Source organism: Candida jiufengensis (assembly GCF_024610255.1).
Source record: "Candida jiufengensis strain CBS 10846 chromosome Unknown scaffold1, whole genome shotgun sequence".
Taxonomy (NCBI): domain Eukaryota; kingdom Fungi; phylum Ascomycota; class Pichiomycetes; order Serinales; family Debaryomycetaceae; genus Lodderomyces; species Lodderomyces jiufengensis.
Genome location: NW_026261562.1, coordinates 2,151,750 through 2,175,339, shown reverse-complemented (window position 1 = coordinate 2,175,339; position 23,590 = coordinate 2,151,750). Strand labels below are relative to the sequence as shown.

At 26.3% G+C, this 23,590-nt stretch overlaps 10 protein-coding genes across 10 annotated transcripts; 1 reads left to right on the top strand and 9 right to left on the bottom strand. All coding sequences in view use genetic code 12, as the record gives it.

Moving 5' to 3' along the window:
• Positions 1–433: 433 nt before the first annotated feature.
• On the top strand, positions 434–1,336 carry YMC1 (organic acid transporter; the record flags this gene model as incomplete). Its single annotated transcript, XM_051765422.1, has 1 exon — positions 434–1,336. The coding sequence occupies one exon, from the start codon at positions 434–436 to the stop codon at positions 1,334–1,336; it is 903 nt and encodes a 300-aa protein (XP_051618738.1).
• A 126-nt stretch (positions 1,337–1,462) lies between these two features.
• On the bottom strand, positions 1,463–3,007 carry KGF54_004695 (uncharacterized protein; the record flags this gene model as incomplete). The annotated part of the gene is made up of 1 exon (XM_051765421.1): positions 1,463–3,007. The coding sequence occupies one exon, from the start codon at positions 3,005–3,007 to the stop codon at positions 1,463–1,465; it is 1,545 nt and encodes a 514-aa protein (XP_051618737.1).
• A 264-nt stretch (positions 3,008–3,271) lies between these two features.
• SOG2 (Sog2p) lies at positions 3,272–5,746 on the bottom strand (the record flags this gene model as incomplete). The annotated part of the gene is made up of 1 exon (XM_051765420.1): positions 3,272–5,746. The coding sequence occupies one exon, from the start codon at positions 5,744–5,746 to the stop codon at positions 3,272–3,274; it is 2,475 nt and encodes an 824-aa protein (XP_051618736.1).
• A 285-nt stretch (positions 5,747–6,031) lies between these two features.
• CCS1 (copper chaperone) lies at positions 6,032–6,781 on the bottom strand (the record flags this gene model as incomplete). The annotated part of the gene is made up of 1 exon (XM_051765419.1): positions 6,032–6,781. The coding sequence occupies one exon, from the start codon at positions 6,779–6,781 to the stop codon at positions 6,032–6,034; it is 750 nt and encodes a 249-aa protein (XP_051618735.1).
• A 423-nt stretch (positions 6,782–7,204) lies between these two features.
• Positions 7,205–9,547, bottom strand: BTA1 (Bta1p; the record flags this gene model as incomplete). The annotated part of the gene is made up of 1 exon (XM_051765418.1): positions 7,205–9,547. The coding sequence occupies one exon, from the start codon at positions 9,545–9,547 to the stop codon at positions 7,205–7,207; it is 2,343 nt and encodes a 780-aa protein (XP_051618734.1).
• Positions 9,548–11,516: 1,969 nt separating this feature from the next.
• On the bottom strand, positions 11,517–12,326 carry ARO7 (chorismate mutase; the record flags this gene model as incomplete). Its single annotated transcript, XM_051765417.1, has 1 exon — positions 11,517–12,326. The coding sequence occupies one exon, from the start codon at positions 12,324–12,326 to the stop codon at positions 11,517–11,519; it is 810 nt and encodes a 269-aa protein (XP_051618733.1).
• Positions 12,327–12,583: 257 nt separating this feature from the next.
• KGF54_004690 (uncharacterized protein) lies at positions 12,584–13,609 on the bottom strand (the record flags this gene model as incomplete). The annotated part of the gene is made up of 1 exon (XM_051765416.1): positions 12,584–13,609. One exon carries the CDS (start codon positions 13,607–13,609, stop codon positions 12,584–12,586), a length of 1,026 nt encoding a protein of 341 aa, XP_051618732.1.
• Positions 13,610–14,005: 396 nt separating this feature from the next.
• On the bottom strand, positions 14,006–16,549 carry KGF54_004689 (Zn(II)2Cys6 transcription factor; the record flags this gene model as incomplete). Its single annotated transcript, XM_051765414.1, has 1 exon — positions 14,006–16,549. The coding sequence occupies one exon, from the start codon at positions 16,547–16,549 to the stop codon at positions 14,006–14,008; it is 2,544 nt and encodes an 847-aa protein (XP_051618731.1).
• Positions 16,550–18,428: 1,879 nt separating this feature from the next.
• GRP1 (Grp1p) lies at positions 18,429–19,454 on the bottom strand (the record flags this gene model as incomplete). Its single annotated transcript, XM_051765413.1, has 1 exon — positions 18,429–19,454. One exon carries the CDS (start codon positions 19,452–19,454, stop codon positions 18,429–18,431), a length of 1,026 nt encoding a protein of 341 aa, XP_051618730.1.
• A 607-nt stretch (positions 19,455–20,061) lies between these two features.
• Positions 20,062–22,230, bottom strand: KGF54_004687 (uncharacterized protein; the record flags this gene model as incomplete). The annotated part of the gene is made up of 1 exon (XM_051765412.1): positions 20,062–22,230. One exon carries the CDS (start codon positions 22,228–22,230, stop codon positions 20,062–20,064), a length of 2,169 nt encoding a protein of 722 aa, XP_051618729.1.
• Positions 22,231–23,590: the final 1,360 nt, after the last annotated feature.

The window sequence follows — 23,590 nt, the reverse complement described above, 5'->3', positions numbered from 1 at the left end:
TGTTTTTTCATTTTGTAATGACAATGATATACTTTATTGAAATTGATTTAATAGTAGTAGAGTTTCAAAATTATCAATATTTGCAGCCAAACTATAGTATTTTTTTAATACAAATTTTCATACTTTGCACTCTTACAAATACCATGTAGATAAAAACAAATAAGGCTTTGATCTTATTAGTCTTACTACTAAGTCATGTTTTTTTTGCTTGATTTTCTAGTCTAAAAAGATTTATCAATTAGTGAAAATAAATAAATTACATACAAATTGATTTTCTAAAATTTAAAACATTAATGCACTTCAAATCATTACACAAAACTAAGTGAAAATTATTTTTGACTCTATTTATCGAGATCAGATTTTAGCAACTTCGCTTTAGCCAAATCCGCTTAATCATCTCAAATTCAATTCTATTTATCAACACATTAATATAATGGCTATCGAATTGGAGGAGCCGCCAATTGAAAGCAATGCTCAAGTGCTAAAAGATTTATTTGCTGGAACAATGGGTGGTATTGCTCAAGTTTTAGTTGGTCAACCATTTGATTGTGTTAAAGTTAGATTACAATCAGCTCCAGAAGGTACATACAGTGGAGCAATTGATGTTATAAAACAATTATTGAAAAATGAAGGATTTGCTGGATTTTATAAGGGGACTTTAACTCCATTGATTGGTGTAGGTGCATGTGTTTCTGTACAATTCTCAGTTAATGAATTTATGAAAAGATATTATGATAGAGAGTTACATGGTAGACCATTAAGTTTATTACAATACTTTAATTGTGGTGCTGTTGCTGGTTTTGCAAATGGGTTTTTGGCTTCACCAATTGAGCATATTCGTATAAGATTACAAACACAAACTGGATCAAATAAATTATTTAATGGACCATTAGATTGTGCTAAAAAGATTTATGAAATTGATGGAATAAGAGGAATATATAAAGGATTAGGACCAACTTTAATTAGAGAATCAATTGGGTTAGGTATATATTTTGCAACTTACGAAGCATTGATTGCTAATGATTTAAAGAAACATCCAGGTTTAACAAGAGAACAAATTAAACCTTTGACTCTTTGTTTATATGGTGGTTTAAGTGGGTATACATTATGGATAGCAATTTATCCAATTGATGTTATAAAATCAAAATTACAAACTGATGCATTAAAAGGTGCAAAATATAATAACGCTTTAAGTGTTATTAAAGATGTATTTCATAGACAAGGTATAAGAGGTTTTTATAAAGGGTTTTTACCAACAATACTAAGAGCTGCTCCAGCTAATGGTGCAACATTCGCGGTTTTTGAGTTAACAATGAGACTTTTGAATAAAGTATAGAACGAATGAGTTTATAGATATATTATGGTTTTTTTTTTCTTCTTTTGTCACATTAATTTAAATTATTGTTTTATTTATTACATATGTACTCGTAAGGTCATTAAAATTAAAATTGTTCTAGTGCGTCTATTCTCGTTTAGTTAGATTTCCATCTTGATGCGTTTGAAAACTATTACCAGAATGGTTTTCAATTGGTGGTAAAATCACTTCTTCTTTAAGTATAGATTCTTCGTAATCTTCTGGCAGTATAACTTTTATAAATTCAATATAGTCAGTCATATATTCTCCATTAAATTCGTAATTATCCATTCCCATTAATTCCATTTGTTCCCAATGGTCTAAACTTTCTTCTTCACCCAGTGAATCAGAAATTTTTTCATGTTGTTGTGTTTCAACTACCTCGCTCAATCTTCTTGCTTTTCTTTTCTCCCTCTCTCGCCTATTGAAATTTTTATCAATTCTTAAATGACATCCAGGTATCAAATCAATGATGTATAGAAGGAAGCAAGTCAAAACAAAAACATATGCACTCGTTACAACAATCCCCAACAATTGAAACCCAAATTGTTTCCAATGTCCTTCAACCCAACCACCTTTTGAACCATATAATTTATTAGCAAATATTCCAGTTAATAGTGATCCAACTATACCAGCAACTCCATGAATCGCGAAAATGTCCAAAGCATCATCAATGCCGAAATAATATTTTAATCTTGTTGCTAAATTACACAATATAGCACCAACAACTCCAAATACAATAGGTTTCCAAAATTCATCATCAGATGTAATATATCCACCACCTGGTGTGAAAACAACTAAACCTGTCATGATTCCAGAAGAAAAAGAAATCATTGAAAATTTTTTACCACAAATAATATAATCAATTGCAGTCCATATAATAGCACTAGTACTTGCAGCTAAAATAGTACTGAAAATAATAAATAATGAATTGAATGAAAATTTAAAATCACAACCAGCTACGAATCCACACCAACCACAAAATACTAAAAATGTACCTATCATGATATGTCCCGTATTTGCATGACGATAATTATACAAAATTTTAGGATTCCTTATTCCCAAAATGTATGAATAAGCTAATGCAGTAAAACCAGATACAATATGAACACAATTCCCACCTGCAAAATCCAAAACGTCCATCTTATTTAACCAACCATTATCACTCCAAAACCAATAAGTTACTGGATTGTAAATAATAATTGACCAAATGAATAAAAATAGTAACATGGGCAAAATTCTACCTCTTTCTGCAATACATCCAGGAAAAGTTAATGCAGCACAAATAATTTTGAAAAACATATTAAATAAAAAATGATTGATGACCAATACGTTACCTCTTTTATTTGTAAATTCTTGTTTCATGGTCCCTTTAATTTGTCGCAATACTGCATAACTTAAATTTCCAATATACCCATTATCAGTAGCTGAATAACAAAGAGAATAGCCCCAAATATACCAATCCAAAACAATCATTGGTGTAATTATTAAAGGCAATGCAAACATAGTTAAAGCTGATCTTCTTTGAGTTAATCCTGAATAAAAAAACGCAATTCCTATTACAACTAGTGGTAGTAAGGATGTACAAAATAGCATATATAACGAGTTGATACTCGTTCTATAGCCAACTGCATCTCTATCATCAAATGGCATTAATCTTAATAAAGTTGTAGTTGACGCTAAATTAGTGATTAAAAACCGGATTTATTAACATTACTTAATGATGAGTGAATACAATAGATCTTAAAAAAATTTAGCCGCTCGTTTGGTAGCTGTCGTACGTTATTATTAGCTTACATCATGATTCAACATGATTCACAAATACAATTTTTATAGAATGTTTAGCTACCTATAAAGAGCTTCTCTAGATATTGATTTTTACAAAAATTCTTTTTCTCACATAAAATTCGTATATATTCATAAGTCTTCATTTTTAGTCATAATTAATTTATCAAATGGATTCATACCATTTTTAGCAAACATTTGTCCCGTAGATTGAGGTGGAGCAGTTAATGGACCATTTGATTGTATGGATAACGATGATGTATCTTGTTCTTGTAAATTGGCAGTCGATGCATTATTTGTTGGCATCATTGGATTTCTCATAGGTACTGGACCGTTGGAGAAAGTTGCAGTAGATGGTAATGCTGGTGCATGAGCCGATATTGGTGTAAAACTTGGTGGTTGAACTGAAGGATTACTTGCTGATTCTGCTAACAATGCTTTATAAGACGAAATTTCTAACATGTATGTAACTTCTTTTGCAGTTTTTGTAATACTTGACATTGAAATACGTACATCTTCTAAAATTGGAATATCAACAACGATTCCTTTCACTGTCGCCAAAATTTGCACAATCGATTTTAAAAACTGATTTATTTCTTCAGCAAATATTTTCTTTGTAGTTTGAGAAGGGTTATTTCTGATCGTGATAAGTCTAGTGCTTAATCTTTTAATGACATCTAAAGATGACCCACAATTGCTTACAAGATCTTTAATCTTTGAAGCAACGTTTGGCAGTACTGAAGCAGAATGTGCAGTTGCACCTCTATTAACATCCTTATTTAGATCAGTAAAAATGGATTGTGCATTTGAAATTGCAGTTTCAATTGTAGCATATAATTTTTCATCAACTTCATTGAACGATGATCCGACGTTAGTATTGATAGTTAATTTTTGTTTCAAGTCAGTAGGCAATGCTTTTACTGGGGATGACTTAATTGTGAGTAAATTATAAGCATTTTGCAATTCACTAATTGACCCAAATATTGATAAGTACAACATCCTTATGAAGCAAACATCAATTTTACTAACGAATTTAGTAATATTCTCATGTAGCAAATTCATAATTGACTTGAATGAAACTATACAAGTTTGTAATGATTGTGCTATTTGTTCAGAATTACCACCATTTTCTTCAACGATTTCTAAATTTTCGACTAATGCATCAATATTTGATTTTGTACCATATAGGTATGAGACCATCTTCATTGTTACCTTTTTATCAGTACAAAATGCAGTAAATCTTCTAATCGATGAGTGTAGTTCACTGAATGAAAATAGCACTTTTCTTGATACTTTGATTATAACAGGATTCGTGTGCTTCTTTGGAGGTTGTATTACTCTATTGGGTGATCCATCTGATGATATAGGTATATGGGATGACGTTGTTGTAGTTTGAGGTAATGACGATGAAGGTGTTGGTTGTGATTGTGATTGTGGCTGTGGTTGTCTGAAGTTAGGATCCAATGTTTGTCTTGGCATATGCTTTATAGTTGAGATATTACCCTCACTTTCATCTGAAGGTTGTTCTTGTAAAGTAGATAGTCTTCTAAAATAAGCACTTGATTTATGTTCAGTATCAACACTTTCATTTTTTTCTAATATTTTATCAATTTCTTTCATTGTATTTGATCTTGATCTTATTGTTGGTTTGACAAGTGTTGTTAATGGTGAGGTTGATGTTGAATTGGGGGCTGTTAAATTTGTTTGCATAGGTTGTGGTGGTGGACTGGAAATTTGGAAGCTAGTTTCAACAGCTGATGCAGAATGAGGTGGATCATCTTGAGTTAAATGCCTTGGAATTGAATGCATGGATGAATTACTTATATCTTCTGTGATATTTCCATCTTCATCTGTCTTTTTTATTATTAAACCCATTCTTTTAGAAGCTTTTGTTGATGTTTTAATTTTGGTTGACTCACTAATACTTTGTGATCTCTGCATACTTGGTGGAGTGATATGTAAGGAATTATTAGAGCTATGAAAATGATCCATAGTTTGAAATTGATCGTCTTTAGACTCCTCCAATTTCTGATACAATATTGAACTATTTATTAGTAAATAGTTTTTGAGCTCACTCACCCATTCCAAGTCTGATCCTTGAGATTGTAAATTTGAAATTAGTTCAGTTGAAGGCATGATTAATGGATTATTCGACAACTCTATAAGGTCTAAATTTCTTAATTCTCCCAATTCTGGAGCGATATATTTGAAGTCATTGTCCTTGATTGATAACACTTTTAAGTAATGTAGTGAAGAAATGGAGTTTGGTAGGTGAGATAACTTATTTGAAGATAAGTCTAATATTTCTAATAATGGTAAATCGTCTATAAAATTATTACTTAAAAAAGTTAACTGGTTTTGATGCAAATCTAGATACTTTAAGTTTTTCAGTATACTACCAAAGTTAGACGGTATTTCATATAGATTATTTGATGGCAATGATAACTTTTCTATTATTGGTTGGTTGTCAAATGATTGTAAATATTCAAATATATATTCAATTAAATCGTATGGTTTGATCGACAAAGAAGTCAATTTTATCATTCTCTTATGTATTATTGATTCATGTTGGTCTCTTAGTAGCGTTATCACTTGTGATCTATTCATTTGTAAGTTGATTCACTATTGATTTAATAGGAGGTTGTAAATCACAAATCTGATTTTTTTTTTTCGATCTAAAATCTGTTACAAAATCGAAATGTTTTGATATTGTTTTAGATTTTTTAGCGACCGTCAACACTGATTGTCAATACATTCAGAATAAGCTATCTAATAGGTTTGGGCTGTAACTTTCATAGAAGACGAATGCAAAATCTAAGTATTTTCCAGCTTAGAGATCAATGCGAACAGTAAAAAACTCTATTATTTTATCTAAAATTTCTCAATTAGAATCTATACAGCTAACCCTTTACCTTTAGCATCATTTCTTTCTTGCCAAACAGTCTTACCACTACATGAACAAATTTGTTTATCATTCTCCCAAGCACCTGCAGATCTAGCAATAACGCCACATAAACTATCAGGACTTATTTCATCTTGAAATTTTGACAAGATTATAGATCTTCCTATCAATTCACTAACGTTTAAATGAGCGTATAAAAATGATTGACCAGAATACGATTCCTCTTTAGTTGTCGTAGCTGCACCAATTGAGTTTATTGCTGTTGATGAATTCGATGGAATATTTACATCAATGGAGTCTAATTTATAAAATAATGAACCAGTCGATAATGCACCTCTTGATAAATTCCCCGAGTTTCTGATAGATGGATAATATATACCTTTCGGTAACCCATTTACTGTTAAATCTATAAATGCATCTTTTGAAGAAACTTGAACAATTCTAGCTAATCCTTTTACTGGTTGTTGTATATCTTTTGGATCAAATGATTCTAGAATACAAACTCCAGCAGAGTCTGGTTTTCCGGTTCCTCTTATTATTGCATCTCTTCCTGTTGATTGGATTGCTTTGACTATTTCACTAGGTGGTAATGATCCTTCAGTTGTTACTAAGTTTGAATTTAAATTGATATCGAATTTATTTATACCTTCTAATGGTTTGAGGGCGTTTGCTACTGAGTCTACACATGATTTACACTCCATTGGGACTGCAAAGACTATTTCAAATGGGTTTCTAGTCATTGATAAATTTTTGTTGGTTGTTGTGGTTGTAATAAGTTGAGGAAAATTTTAGAAAATTCTGTGGATACTTATAATAGATTGGTAACTTACTAATATATTTTTTCAGTTATTAGTAAGAAATTTAAGTTATTATACATTTACGAATCCTTAAACTTATACAAAGAGAAAAAGACTAATTGACTAGTGTGATGAACTTAAAAGATAAATCTAACAAGAGAAAATAGTTCAATTGATCAAGTTTAACTCTAATTTCTATTTCAGTTCTATAAATTCAATCGTGTTTTGAATAAAAAATTTTATACCTTTCAAAAACTCCATAATAATAACAATCATATCTCAATCATAATCATAACTATAAACAAAATTTTTGAATAAATAATGAATTACATCTTTTTTTCTTCTTCTTTAGCTTTTCTCAAATTTTTAAATTTTTAAGCTACTCATTCTACGACGACCAGCATCTAATTTACCATTTTCTTTTTCAACACTAATAATTTCTTCTTCACTTGTTGATTCTTCTTCAATTTCACCTTCTAATTTAGTACAAACCCAAGTTGAAGCATACATATTAATTCTATCAATACTATGACCACTTTCTCTTATAGCAGCTGGTTCACATTTGAAACCTAAACTTTCAAAAGTTTTAATATACCATGGATGAGTTGCAGCTGATCTAAACATAACTCTACCACCTTTTACTAAACATTGTTTTATAGCAGTTATTTCATTTATAGCATCAACTCCATTTGGATCAAACCAATCCATATGATCCATAATAATAGCGATAGTAATTGATTTTGTACTTAATCTTGCAAATACATCATTTAATAAATCAGTATGGATTCTAATATTATCAATTGGAATATCACCATTTACTGATTTTTGACCAGTCAATCTTTTGTAACCTTTTGTAGTTAAATAATCAGGACAGTTTGTTCTTGTATAAGTACCCATTAAACATAAGTAATAAAAGTAGTTATCATCTAAGATTAATGATCTTTCAATTAATGGATCTAATGTATCAATAACATATTTTATAATTGATGGACCCATTAATTTTGCTTGATTTGCTGGAACACCTAAAGCTTTCCAAAGGAAAATTGGGTTCCCAATCAATAATGAACCAACAACTGGATTAAACATAGCTGGTTTCACATGTTCATTCCAAACTCTTTTTTGTTCTTCTAAAGTGGTTGCAGTACACATTTCACTGACATACTTTGAAATACCGCATAATTTAAAAACAATCCTACTCAATCTTAAAGCCCATCTTGTTGAACCAGTATCATAAAGACCTTTGCCACTAAAAGTATTTGGTCCTTTATCCATCCAATATTGGAAAGCATTTGATGACATATGAGGAGCTAATTTATCAACTAAAATATCTTTAAAATTATTAATATGACCATCACCAAACATTTGCCAAATTTGTTCTTGAGTTAAAACTCTAAATGAAGCTAATTTTAACTCTAATAAATGATTTTGACATGGATTTAAATCAACTGCATGAATTCTTTTTGGAGGATCTGGTAATGTTGCATAACTTAAAATATTATCACCTGCTGAAGTAATAGCTAAAACAGTATCATTACTTGAAAATTTCAAGATATTGTGATCTTCTCTTGGATCTTCCCAAGTAAAAGCATAAATATATTGATTTTTAAATTGCTCATATAATGGATTTAATTCATCATAATAAACTCTCCAAACTTCCTTTTGATAATAAATTGAAGGGAATGGTAAATTTTTTTGTAAATTTGCAATAGCAGCTTCATGACCTTTTGAAACTGGTAAATTTGGATTAGCTGAAGCTGGAGCTAAATATGGTGATTCAGTTGCTAAACAATTTAATCTATTTAAAATTTGTGAAGATCTTGATTTATCACAACCAATCCATATGTAGTAAGGAATTTTACCTAATGTTTTATTGTATGAGTTAATGGATTTGATGGTACCAAATTTATATTCTAAATAATTTCTTCTTGATGAATCTAAGAAAACTTTATCAGCTTCAAACCAAATTCTCCAGAAATTTCTTAAAATCCAAGGAATATTTCTGTTAACTAAACCACCAAGAGTATTAATTCTACCCATTGAGGTATCATTACTTTGAATACCAAAATCAACAGTTGCAATAATACCTTGTTTATCTAATTTTGAAACAGCATTATCAATTGCAGCATTAAACGTAGGAATCATAGATAAAGAATAACTAAAAGTAATCAAATCAGCAGATTTATAATTAATTGCAAAATCACAAGCATCAGCTACTAAAACATGAACATTGTTCCATTGATGATTTTCAAATCTTTTTCTTGCAACTTCACATAAACTTGGTGAAAGATCAACTAAATAGACTGCTTTAAAATTTTTGGAAATTGAACTTATTTTGTCCATAAATTCAATATTTGAACCGGTACCTCCACCAATATCAATCCAAACTATATCTTTCTTCTTTTGTAAATGACTTATAGCTAATCTTAAAGTTTCTTTTCTACCTTTTAACAAGATTTCTCTGGTTTTGTCATAAATATGAGCTTGATTTTTATAAAACAATTCTAAATTTTGTTGTTGATTCTTATTCCCGGATTTTTGAGTCTTTTTTTGAATTAATGGTTTTACAAAACATGCCCAACAAAACACTAATATTGAATTGATTGTTTTATTTAATTTTGCTAATGCTAAAATACCACAAACTAATGAAACTGATGTAAAAAGTTTAAGTGAAATTCCTGATGGAATTACATCTAAAATAATTTCAGGCATCCTTTAAATTCTATTTGATTATAAATATATTAAATGTTGAATTCAATTGTAAATATACCAATACTTATTTATTATGTTGAAAATTAGGTAAATGACTGTATTAGATTTTTTATTCAAAAAATGAAATCTTCTGGTTTTATGATTTTTCAAAATTTGGTTGTTAATTGAATATTTATAAGCTTTTAAAATCAAAAATTATTTCTAAAATTAAATTGAAATAATCTTTTGCAACTTTTGGTTAATAATGAAGTACAAAAATAAAAACTTGTGTCTCAGTTTTTTCCAAAAAAATAAAATTATTGAAAAATTATAAAATTGATGAAAATATAAACTTATTTATATAAATTAAATAAATCAAAAAAAAAGATGATTGTAAAAACATTTTGAAAAATTGAAACCAATTTTATTTGAAAATTATTTAAATTATATTAGACGTGTTTCCAATTGAAATTAAGAATTATAGAAATATAATGTTATTAACTTAATTCGTCATAATAATAAAATCATTTAGTATTAAACAAAATAAAAACGTTAAGAAAATAAATCCCCACGTTTAAAAATAAACCATTGAGAGAAAAAAAACTTAAAACGTGCACATTAAGTTTCAGTTTAAATTTATTATAGTTAGACATCTAAAATTTAATATAATTGTTTAATAGATAATAACAACAAATACTCTTTACTAAACAATGCTAAATAACTAAAACATTACCACACGACTCGAAAAACTTAGGGTGTGATTGATATAATTTTTAGCACACGTTTTAAATCAACAAATTTTTATAATATGAAATCAATTCTTGAACTAACCATTAGTATAATAATCTTGCACATGATAGTTTTAAGCCTTAAGTATATGATTATGATTATTATTTAAACTTTTTGATTTACATTATTATAAATATTTGTTGAACAAATATTGTAAATATACTTTGACGTTTTATTACAATAATTTTCATTTATTCTTTAAATGATAAATTAACCTTCATAGAAGTAATATTATTACAATCATGGTAATATCAATTAATGACAAAATCAGATTCAATTCTATTATGTACTACAATTCTGGTAAAGCTAGATCTACGTTCAAGGGTCTCTTTTTTATAACTGATAATTATGTTTAGATTTTAATTAGCTTTTGATTTTACACAATCATACCTGATTCAAAATCATTGTAAATCCCTATTTTAAAATAGAAATAATAGAAATTCGTAGAAAACAGTAACTTGTAAAAAATGCAGTATTTTAGTAATAATATTTTGAAACGTACTCTTAACTCATTAAGGTAATTTTATATTCTTCATATTCAATAAAATAATATATTAAAATATTAAAGTTTACTAAAGTAAAACTGAAAAAGCTTAATTTTTATTCAATACAAAATTTTATATAATTAAATCAACTATATTTACTGCAATTGGAAAACTTGAATTATTTCATTATATTCATTGACTTGACGCATAACGTACCTTAAACAGTATAGATTTCGAACTATGTACTCCATAAAGACCAATAAAATTAAAAAAAAAATCTCTAAACGTTGAATAGACTTTAGACGTTAACAGTAAGTTCTAAAAATAGAACAGAAATATATTTCCACAGTATCCAGATTTATTGTATATAAATTATATAGTCAATGCATTATTCCGAATCATTATAAAATTCAAAATATTTCTACTCCGCATTTATTATGGACTCTATTATCACTTTCAAAAACATAGAATATAAGGGACTTTTGTCAATCTTTGGATTTAGATGAAACTCATTTTCCCAGTTTTTTCAAGTCTGTTTTCATCGATTACGAGAGATTTTCTAAAATATTCATGGATGTGTTTCCAAGTATTCAAGACAGAGATATATTGTCGATTAAAAATTGAGTGAAACAAATTTTGGAACACCATTTACTTGGCACACGAGAATAATTGAACATTAAACAAGAACATATCTAACCTCATATATCATGCATCATTTATTCGCTTCTATATCTATTGATTATTTCTTCATCTTCATCTTCTAACCTTCTAAGCAAATAATCTACTTCAACTTTTTTAGTTAATGGTATAATAAATTGTTTGTATAATTTAGCAATAATTTCAGGTTTTACTTTACTTTGGATATTTGTACCAAACCTGAGTGAAGGATCTATACCATAACTTTGAGCTTTTTCCACAAGTCTTTCTAAAATCTTTGCTTCTACTGCACTATTTGTTATTGATTTTTCTATTCCCTCCGTATCTTTATTTAAAATTAATTTTATATATGTTGGTTTATCATTTATATATTTTGATTCAGCTACAAATTTTCCAAAATGAATTCTTCTTGATATTGCTTGTAAACATTCAATATCACATGTTGATGCACTACCTAAATTTTCTAATTGATCACCTTCTTTACAACTAACTTTCGGTACTATTTCTTCAACATAAAATTTCATTATTTCATCATTTACATTAATTTCATTTGAATATGAAGCTAATATTTGTGGATATTCTATTGGTGGTAATATAGGATTTAATATTTGATTTGGGAAAAATGGAGTTTCATCTGGTGCTTCATATCTTCTAATTTGTGAATGTACTTTTTCCATTTGTAATAATGCCCATTCTAAAAAATTCCCCTGAAAGTTTTCAATATTAAATTTGTTTTTGAGGTAAACTGAAGGTGAACTGAAAAATTGTGATCTTTCAATAAGGTCAAATACTATTGTATCTTCCATACGTATTAATGCCTCACGTATATTGTTCAAATCTAATACTGTTTCAGGTTTCATAAAGTCCATATTAAAATCGGGTTGGTTTAAATTAATGATTGTTGATATTTGATTAAATTATTGGTTGCCAAATTTTGATTGTATCAAAGTTGTTTAGTCATATCTTGATAATAATAAGAAAAAAACTAATAATGTTCTACATATTCTACATAGTTAAATCTACGCGCTGAAAAAAATTACATACAGGACTTTGTTGCAGCCATTTCTACATTTAATTTCAGCTTATTTTATAATCATTATATCTCATCTACATATTTGCTTTCTACTTAACGAGTGCTTTCGCTAAACTTAAAATCACTATTGACTTCAGGTTTAACCCTTTGTTGAGCCCATTCATTTTCAGCTTTATCCCATTTATTTACTCTCCCCTTAGCGTATTTAACCAATAATTCATGATCACTAGGTTCTTCATTGCTAAATGGATCGTCATCATTTTTTCTCTTCAGTTGCATAGTTGACCTTCTTGATAATAAGAATCTCTTTATTGTACTTGCTTGAGAATAATTATCAATATTACTTATATCATTACCAGTATAACTTTCATTTAAATCTTTCATTGATTTTAAATTCATCTTATGAGTATCCAAAATATATTGATTTGTTTTATCTATTGCATTCATGAATTGTAAACTGAAAGCTAATACTCCAAAAGCAACAACTCCAAACAATATTTTATATTTATTTTTTTCCATTTCTTCCTTTGTTGGAGGAGATCGTTGATACTTCATTTGATAATAATCATTCCAAGTCCCCGCAGTCCAAAATGCTTCATCTTTATTGAAATCATATCTTGATCTATGAGCATTAGCTCTTCTATAAGTTTCAAAATTTTCTTTTGACCATGGGTTAGGGTTAGGTTGGTATTTGCCTTGTTGCTCCCAAGATGTAGTTTTGAACCTATTATATGCTGATCTTCTTCTTGCATCTCTCAATATATCATATGATTGTTGAATCAAATCGAATCTTTTACGCTTAATGTCATCTGATAGTACGTTTGATTCTGAATCTTGATGCTGTAATGAAGTATCAGGATGATAAATTTTAACAAATTTAATATATTTTAATTTAATGATCTTGTTTAATTCTATTGTGGACATCCCTATATCTTGGGAAGATAATCCAAAAATTTCATATGGGGTTGGATTTTTTGTAGTAGGCCAATCATGTAAATCTAATCTTTTATGGTGATTCATTGGTTCATCATCTTGTGGAACTGATGTTGCGTATTTTCTATAGTGACAATAACATAGTTTGGGTAATTTATATGAATATTTGGTATGTATTGATAACATTTATCTTAATTTGTGGAGAAGTTAAAGTAGTATCAAGAATTTAACTTTTTTTTTGATTTTTAGTGAGATAAGATAATTTTGTATTGTTTAGGAATGTATGGTCAAAGTTAATTTGCGAAATAACGGAATTAAAATTTAAAGGGTCTTAGGTGGCTTTCTAGTAATAAAAATTTAGAGGAATTGGGGAAAAGTCATTAGTACAACCCATTCATTCAACTTGTTCATAAACCTATAAGTCAAAATGGATAAAGAATTACTATAATTGAGTCAAAGAAATGTACGAGTTGAATAGTAGGCTAAGAGATATTGCAAAAAAATAAAAATCAAATGAGCATTTCAAAAGAAATAAATAAATTATCGTCCCATTTCCAAAACTAATGTCTAATCTAATTTAACTTAACCTAAAGCAATACCATATTCATCAACAACAAATTTTTCCCAATCATTTTCAAATCCTAAATATTTCTTTCTCTTTTTGAATTTTCTCAGATTAATATCAATAATACCAATAGAATGTAAATCACTATTATTTAAATCTCTTTTTTTCCAAATTTCTTTTATAATGAAAATAATTTTTTCAATATTACTTAATGTAAGATTTTTCAATCTATTTAATAAATTTAATGTGAGATATCTCAAAGTTTCACAATTGTTTGATAAACATGAAATTTCTGATGATGTTATGAAAATTGACCAGATTAATGTAGAAAACCAATTAAAATTTTTGGTTATAATTAAAAATTTTAAGTATTTGAAAATTTTATTTACCAAAAATTGTACTTCTTCGTCTTCTGGTGTCATATTTAATAAGCAACAATTTAAATATAATTTTGTTGACAACCTTTTAGTTTCGTTAGATAGTAAAAAATAAAACTCTTCTTCTTTCATTCCATTATTTGATATAACTTGATTTATCTTACTATTAGTAGTATTATTTTCTTCAAAGTCTATTAATTCATCAAAGTCAAAATAATCAATTTTCAACACGTCCAATTGATTCAATAATTCATTACATAAACCTAGGTATTGTTTTTCATTTATTGTTCTTTTGAATCTTTCAAATGATAAATCGGTTATATCGGCAATAATCTTAATTAATTTTCTATCACAACCCATCCAACTAACTAAATTCAAATCATGATTATTATGGGAATTACTTCTCGAATTTAAGAAATCATTAACTTCTTGTTCAGTTTCGTCATCCAATTGAACAATGTACAAACTATCATCTTTACAAGCAGTTCGACCAACTGAATCTTGATAATATAAAAATTCTAATGCAAATTTTAATAAATTATATTCTCCTTGGTCAGTAGGTATATTAATTTTATTTAATTTCATAATTTTTTTACAAATTTGTAAATAATCTATCCATTTAAAATTACAATTATTTGCAATTTCAAATAATATTAATAAAACTAATGCTATTATAATATCACTGACTTTAAAATTTTGAGTTGATATTGTTGATATATCATCAAGTATTGGTTTGATTTTATTTAATCCCAAATTCTGAAAATGAAATGCTCTATCTAACCATATTTGTTTTTGTTGTTTGTCTTTTTGTTCGTTATATGACTTTGATAGGTAAAATGAACCTAAACTCAACATCAAATAAAAAATGGAAGTATTTTGGTTTGATAACTGAACAAGTATATTCAAATTTAATCCTGATTCTATTGAAATGTTATTGATGTCATTATTTACAGTTGGTATGGTGATTGTTTTGTTATTCGTGGTAGGATTTAAAATTGGTGATATAAAATCAATATAATATTTTATTGCAAAATTTAAAACATTTGAATCTAATGTTCCATAATCTACTGATAAAATATCTGGTGGTATAATTGAAGATTGTAAAGTTGGAGTTAATTTGTTGTTAAAATTTATTATATCATCATTAAAAAAATTAATAAATTTTAATTGATCTCTATTTTTGATCAATTGATAATATGATTTTCTACTTCTCTTGTTGAATTCATTTGTTGTAATTTTATTGTGTGAGTTTATACCTTCTCTTCCAAATCTTTTACCTTGACTTTCAACATCTTCCTTAAATTGTAATACTAAAGTATAAACACAAGTTATACCTTTTTCTTGACATCTTGTACATGAAGGTTTTAATTTGTCACATTTGATTTTTTTATTTCTACATATGTCACAAGATCTTGACGAGGTTGATTTAAATGGTTTGGAAGTGTTTGCGGTATTTAATGATTCAGGTTCAGATTTGAATTTGTTTTGTTCATTCTGTCGTATTAATTGTGACTTTTGAGATTGTGAATTTAATTTATCTTGTTGTTGAGATTTTAATGAAGGTAGTATACTTGATTGTGGATTATGTTGTATTGTTGATTGATATTTCGAATTGAATGTCGATGGATTAGTGGTACTGTTGGAATCCGGAGTTAGATATTTCATTGTTGATTCATAGTTATTTGTCAGTAGTGAATGTTTATTATTATGATCAATGTTGTGGTTATAATTATAATTAAAATTCCCAAAATATAAATCTTGAGATTGTGAGTGAAATGATATCGGTTGCTCTGCTTGGAATTGTTGTTGCGGTTGAGTTGTTTGTTGAAAATGTTGTTTACCCAGTTGAAACTGTTGATTATATAGTCTCAGTTGTGATTGGTATTGATGTGTAGTTGAATTTGGATTTGCGGTTGTAAATGCTTCTGATAAAAATTCATTAGGAGTTGGTTGCTGTAAGAATTCTCCAATATTATTTAATTGTAAAAACTGATCATTATTATAGTATTCGTTTTCATTGATTATATTAAAATTATTACTTTCGCTTTTGCCAGTGGTATTATTATTGTTGGTTGCATTATTATTGTCATTATTATTACTGAGGTTATTTTGATAAAATTGATTTATATTATTATTATTACCACTATCATCATAGGTATTATTATTGAAATCATTATAATTCATTTTTAACAACTAAAATTTTGAAAAATATGCCTTATACAAGATCGTGATGATAATAAATTGATTTAATATTTATTAGAATGGGTATTTGTTATATCATTTGAATGAATAAATATATTAAGATATGTTGATTATTAATAAATTTTTCAAAATTAGATTCAAAGAACTATATAATAATAAATTAAATATTGAATATAAATTAAATATATAAAGAAAAAACTGAGGTTTATAATTAGAATTTAATTTGAGATATTATTTAGAAGTATTATACAACTGTGTAGTATATTATTAATCCAGTACATATTATTATACATTTTAATACAAACGGATAAATATTTATAATTTAAGGATTAAATCAAACATAATAATAATAATAATAATAATGAAATAGAAATAATAGAAGTATTAAGTATACTAAAAGAAGTATTACTAAAAATATTATAATAGAATAAAAATAAATTTACGAAGGAATAAATTTATTATTCACTCAATTTGCAATTATTTACATCATAATATTTACACCATAAATTATGTGAGTATATTTACAAGAATTAACATTTTATACTTCAATTTATTGAGATTATTATTATTATCATTGAATCACATTACTTACATTAATAAAATTTCATGTGAATTAAAAATGAAAAATTCCTCTTTAAATGCTTTTACATATATTATTAAAAATGCGTTTTTATTGTAAAAATTATTTTTTATTATTATGTAAAGAATAAAAATTGAAAAAAAAGTCATTAATTTTATTTATCATTTTATAAAATGTGCTTTTTGAAATATTATTTAATTTGTGTCAAACTTTTAAATTATTTCATATTTTGGCAGAAATCGTTCAAACTATTACTTGGTACTAATTAAATGAAAACTCAGGTTTAACTTTCAAATTTTTTCGTTTATTAAGTAATTAATTAATTTATTCATTATTAAAAAATAAAGATCTTAACTTTAAATTATGAAACTTTAAATTTATGGTTATAAATAATAATTTTAAATAGATAATTGGAATCTTATTAAACTTTTTATTTTTTTTATTTTCTAAACGATTTTTTTTTATTTTTTTATTTTTTTTTATTTTTTTATTTTTTTTTTGACTATTTTGCCCTCCACAATATATGGGGAAAACTGGATCGGATTTATTTGAATTAATTGAGATAATTTATAATACTTATATTTTACTTAATCATTTGCCCCTCTTTTTTTCTTCAGCTCAGTTTAGATTTACAATTAAAAGATATCTCATTAATCCTTCTTTTAATAAATATTAGTAACAATTTGAAGAAAATTAATTTCATTAAATTTTAAATTCTAGAACGCAAAAAAACTTTACATTACACAAAACAGCTCTTTATACTAATATACTGTATATAAGTTGAAGTTGGCATAAGTCCGATGATTTAGAAGTATGGACTTCGATCACCGAAATTGAATTTTATTGAAGGGTGATAATTGACCAATTTATTGAGCACTAACAATGCAAAACGCTGACTTTAATAAATAGTAGAGTTACTTTCAATATCAAACAATATCAAGCAGGTATAATTCTTGTAGATACATTTATGATTCCTCAAATTTGTAGTGGAGTAACATATTGACAAACTACATTGATAGGTTACTAGCTATTTGATCGACTTGGTATAAAAAGTATGGAGATTAGCTTTTTTGTCTTTTCAATAGAGGCTATAAAGTAGTCACGTTAGCGCAATGTATTTGGTAGCCCACGCAATTTCCCTCTTTATATGTTATATTGTTTATTCCGCTCGTAACTATGTATGAATATAATCATATTTCTTCTATAAAATGTTATAAAAACTAGTAAACTTATATATTGACAAATCTCTCAAAACTACATTTTTAAATAGATTTAAATTAACTAAAATTTTGAACTTTCATTCTTTTTAGCTTCTAAAATTTGATTAACAACATCAATAACAGTTTTCTCTAAACTAATAAATTTCCAAGGTAATAATTTTTTAGTTTTATCATTATTAATTTTAGCTAAGATTTTAATATCTTCTTTTCCAGTACCTGGTTTCCCCTTTATTAAATTTAATTGTGGGAAATTTTTATTTATTAAATCTAATAACATTTGAGTTGAAAAATGTCCATTATTCATAAATAATCTTTCACTTATAACATTATCACTTTGCATTGCAAAAATATGAGCTTTTGCGACATCTATTACATCAATATATCCACCACATTCTATATCTAATTTATCTCCTGATTTGGTTTTGGTTAATAAATCACTAATCATTTGATTTGACTCGTTTATTTTAGATGGATCACAATGATATGCTTGAGGACCAAATACATAAGATGGATTTATTGAAACAAATTTAAAATCTGGTTTATGTATTGATCTAAATTCAACTGTTTGTTTTTCTGCTAAGGCTTTTGATATATAATAAGCTGTTATAGCATCCTTTGTTCCCAATTCCCTTGGCATTAAATTCCAACTTGATTCATCAAATTTCAATGAATTATTTTTTTCATCAACATTTGAATAAATGGCAGAATCACTTGAAGTAATTATAAATCTTTTCAAATTTTTTAAATATTTTAATGATGAATTTAAAATCTCTTTAACTCCATTTAAAGCAGGTTCTATTAAATCTTTTTCTGGATTATCGGTGAAATAAGTAAACGGAGATGCTGCATGTAAAACATAATCAATATCTGGATTTTCTTTTAAAACTTTATCAAATGCTCCAGGTGCTGAAATTTCAGGTACGATTGCATAACTAAAATTTTCAAAATTGACTAATTTTTTCAAGACTTCTCCTTTCTCTTTTGATCTGACTGTTCCAATTACTGTATATCCTGTTTCTATTAATAATTTAACTATATGTTGGGCGATAAATCCGGTTGAACCTGTAATAAATACTTTTTCTCCCATTTTTGAATTTTAATTGCTTTTATTGATGATAATTCTAGTGACTTATGTCTTTGATTTGATTTTACGTTAGTTGAATAAGAACAGATTTTCAAAATAGTTAGATTTGCAAAAACCAAAAAAATTTGAAAAAAATTTAGGATTTGAATTATCTTTTATAATTCGACTTTTATGTGATTCAAGTTTTGAAAAATTATTGAGCAAAATTTGGTAGCTAAATAAACTTGCCGCGTTTGTATACCAATTCAGGAACAAGTTACGATACGATAAGAAAATACTAAAATTATTATAATTCAAATAATTATGCGCTAAATTCGAAAATAAGGCTTAAAATAGACATATGAAAAAATACAGAAAAAGCTTAACATAGAAAGACAAAGATGTGTCAAATTGTTTCATTTTGTAATGAAATGTATTAATTAGATAGTTATTAGTTATTAAAATTAGTTTATCATTAGTATATAGTTCTATCCATAAAAAATTGAATTTTAATTAGTAAAAGAAAAATTAATAATGTATTTGAAATGAAAAACTCTTGAATGCTAGGATAGTTATTAGTTGATTTTATTTTGAATGAATATGCTATGTGTGAAGAATTTGTTTATGATTGTTAGCTATTAATTGTGTTCATCTGTAGCTGTTGTTGTTGTTGCTGTTCTTGTACTTCTTGTTGTGTAAGTTGTTCTTGCACTTCTTGTTGTTGTTCTTGTTTTGTACGTTGTTCTTGTTGTAGTATTTCTTGTTGTACTATATCTTGTTGGGAAACTTCTTGTGGTGGTTCTTGTTGTTGTGAATTTGAATATTGTTCTTGATGTTGTTGTTTTTGACGTCTATCAGGTCTTAAAATTTCATTTCTTATATACCAATCATCGTTACTGACTAATTTATTATTTATATCATAGTAATAATCAAAAGCATCTTTTCTGAATAATGGTAAATCACCGGTTTCTTCAATATTATAAAATATTGGATTATCTAAATCTGAATTTAATTGATGATGTCTATCAGCACATTCTTTTATAATATTGTATTCATCTTGTAAAACTCTAGAATTACATGCACCTTTTTTAGTTAATTGATTCCATTTATTAAATCTTGAAAAATTTGGTGATGATTTACAAATCTTATTGTTTACCCACAAGCTTATATCTGATTGATAATTATGATTATGAAATTGATAATTTGTTAATGCATTTGAACCATATTTATTTTTTAATGGTTGATTTACTTTATTTGGAATGTAAACTGATGAACCTTCGAAAAATGTATGTCTTATTGGTAATAATTCATCTAATGTATGCCAATTCCAATTTTTACAATGTACTGCCATAGTTTTCAAATTATCTGGTAGATTTTCATCAGTTGGTGGTGGGACTTCAGTATGTGATAATGCACTTATATCAATATATAATCCACTTTGAATATCAATAAATCTAGCATCAATATGATTACGTCCATTACCTTGTCTTATATATGTTGGTGCAATTTCTAACCAGTATCTTGCATTACCATATCTTGGATTTTCCATAATTAAAGTCTTGTTAAAATTTTGACCTAATTTATCTAATTGAGCAATTGGCATTTGAATATCAATATCAGTATCCCATGGCATATTTAATCCATTAAAAGCCCAACCTAATAATGAACCATGATTAATCCAACTTGCAAATCCATTGACTTCAGCGAATTGAAACCATGATCTTATCATATGATGTAATATACTTTGTCTTTCACGATCACTTATATATCTTTTGAAAAAAGGATAAGCAATATGATGAGAATTACCTTGAAAAACATCTGAATAAATCCATGCATATTTAAAATATCTATCAGTACTATCAACCAAATGATTATTTGAATATTCTAAAAATTCAAGATATTTTAATTCTTTTGCTGTTATTGTTTGATCATTTAATTTTTCTTGTAAACTAAAAATTTCAATATCTGGTTTAAAAATAAAATCCTCTGGTTCTACCATTTGTTGTTTTTGTAAATTTTTAATTGATTTAACTATAAATTTGGACTTTCTATTAGTATTTTGATTATCCTCTTTTTCTTTAATGTTAAAATTATTATTTATAATCTTCATTTTATTAATTAATTGTTCAGATTTTACAGGTATTGATTTATGATTACCAAACCTTTTTTTACCAATTATTGGTACTTCAATTAATGATTCATCAGTTGTTACAATAATTTTTTCGGGTATATCATGCGAACAATATAAATTTACAGCCCCTCTAAATATTTTAGTATCATAACTTTCCAACCAATGTGCATTCACACTCCCATATTGTATTAATGCATGATCACAATATATACCGGAAGGTGAAACAAATCTTGCTTTATTTAATAATTGATTTGCATTACTTAAATCAACCCAATCATCCCAATGAAAATATATACCATCATTTGAACCTAATTTGGAATCTAAGGAATGATTTTGTTCAATTAAATAATTATATAAATCTAATGCAATATTTTTGGGATTAAAATCTGATATTTTGTTTATAGTTAATGCATGATTTTCTAGTAGTTGTTGATTTAATTCTGTAGTCAAATATATTGTTAAAGTTTTATATATACATAATACTATTATTAAAAATGGTAATATAAATTTTAATTTCTTATTATAAAATCTTGGTATTGAAGTTAATGAAGGATTTGTTGTAAAATGAGGCGATGGAGTTAAGTTTGATTGTAATTTTGGTGATGATAATGATAAAGTTAATGAATTAAAATGATGTTGATTTACATGATTTAGATTATTGTATCTCATGTTTTTATTATTCATTATTAGTTATTAACGAAGGATTTATTTTGAACTTCTTGTGACAATTTTATTATTAATATGATGAAGTATTTTTTAATAGATATCTTGGAGACTTTCCAATCAATGATGATATATATTAAATTGATGATAAGAATTACAGATTAATTAATATTACAAGGTTTAATAATGTCTTAATCAGGCTACTGATAGGAAGTATTAATGATGGATATAAAATTCAAAACTTTTTGGTTGCCTGAATTTTAAGATTTAAACTTTTTTATAAATAAATAATTGATAAAAATAAAAATAAAATAAATAAATAAATATATTGATGTGATAATGAAATCTATTATGATATATTAATGATATATATTTATATAATGTTTATTATAAAATGTTAATACAAATGATTGAATGAATTGAAATGAATGGAACAAATATAAATGATATCTTAGATTATTTAAAATTTTTCTAAATAATTTTCATTCAATTCAATCAATTCATTTTTATAAAATAATTATTGAAATTATAATTGATAATAATAATAATAAAAATTTTTTAATAATAATAAAAAAATAAAAATAAAAAAATATTGCTGTGCAAGAAAAGAATTTTATTAAAACAAAAAGAATAAAAAATAAAATTCAAAAATATGCTTATTTTTTGTAACAGATTTCGATTTAATACTCTCTCTTATCAAAATTCAATACTCCTATTTTCAATTACTTTGGATCTTGTCGTATGGAATCGCTTATTTTAAAACTTCAACCCTCGTCTTTTAATCTTCTACTGTTATCTCTTGATCTATAATAATAATCTTTTGAAAACGTCATATTTATATTAAAAAATCTTATTACTATCAAAATTTTATATCTGGTTATGAGAAGTTTTAGACTTAAAAGTCTAAAAACTCAGTTTTGTGTAACATTTTACTTTGCTATTTACTCGTGTGATTTAAATTATATTGCCATTTTATTTTAGATGTTTAATTCCATTATTTCCAGTTAGTGAAGATGTTAGAGGATGACTTCGAGATAATAGCAATCTATAATATAAGAATATAAAGTAAACTCCAGTCAAAATTTTTAATTTCTCCAGAAATTTCGAAAAATCTGGAGTTTGCGTTTAGTCGAGACATGGCTTATATTATTTTTTTTTTACAAAACAAAAATGATTCAAATAAATATTCTATTGTAACTGAAATTGTGATGATCACGAAATGAAAAATATAAGGTAATTGACCAATACGTTTAAGATCTTGAAAGTATAAATTGAATAAAACGTATATATGATGTAAAACGTTTAATTGTCGATGCTATTAAAAATTCAACTTTAACAATAAAATAAAACATATAAAGAATTTAAT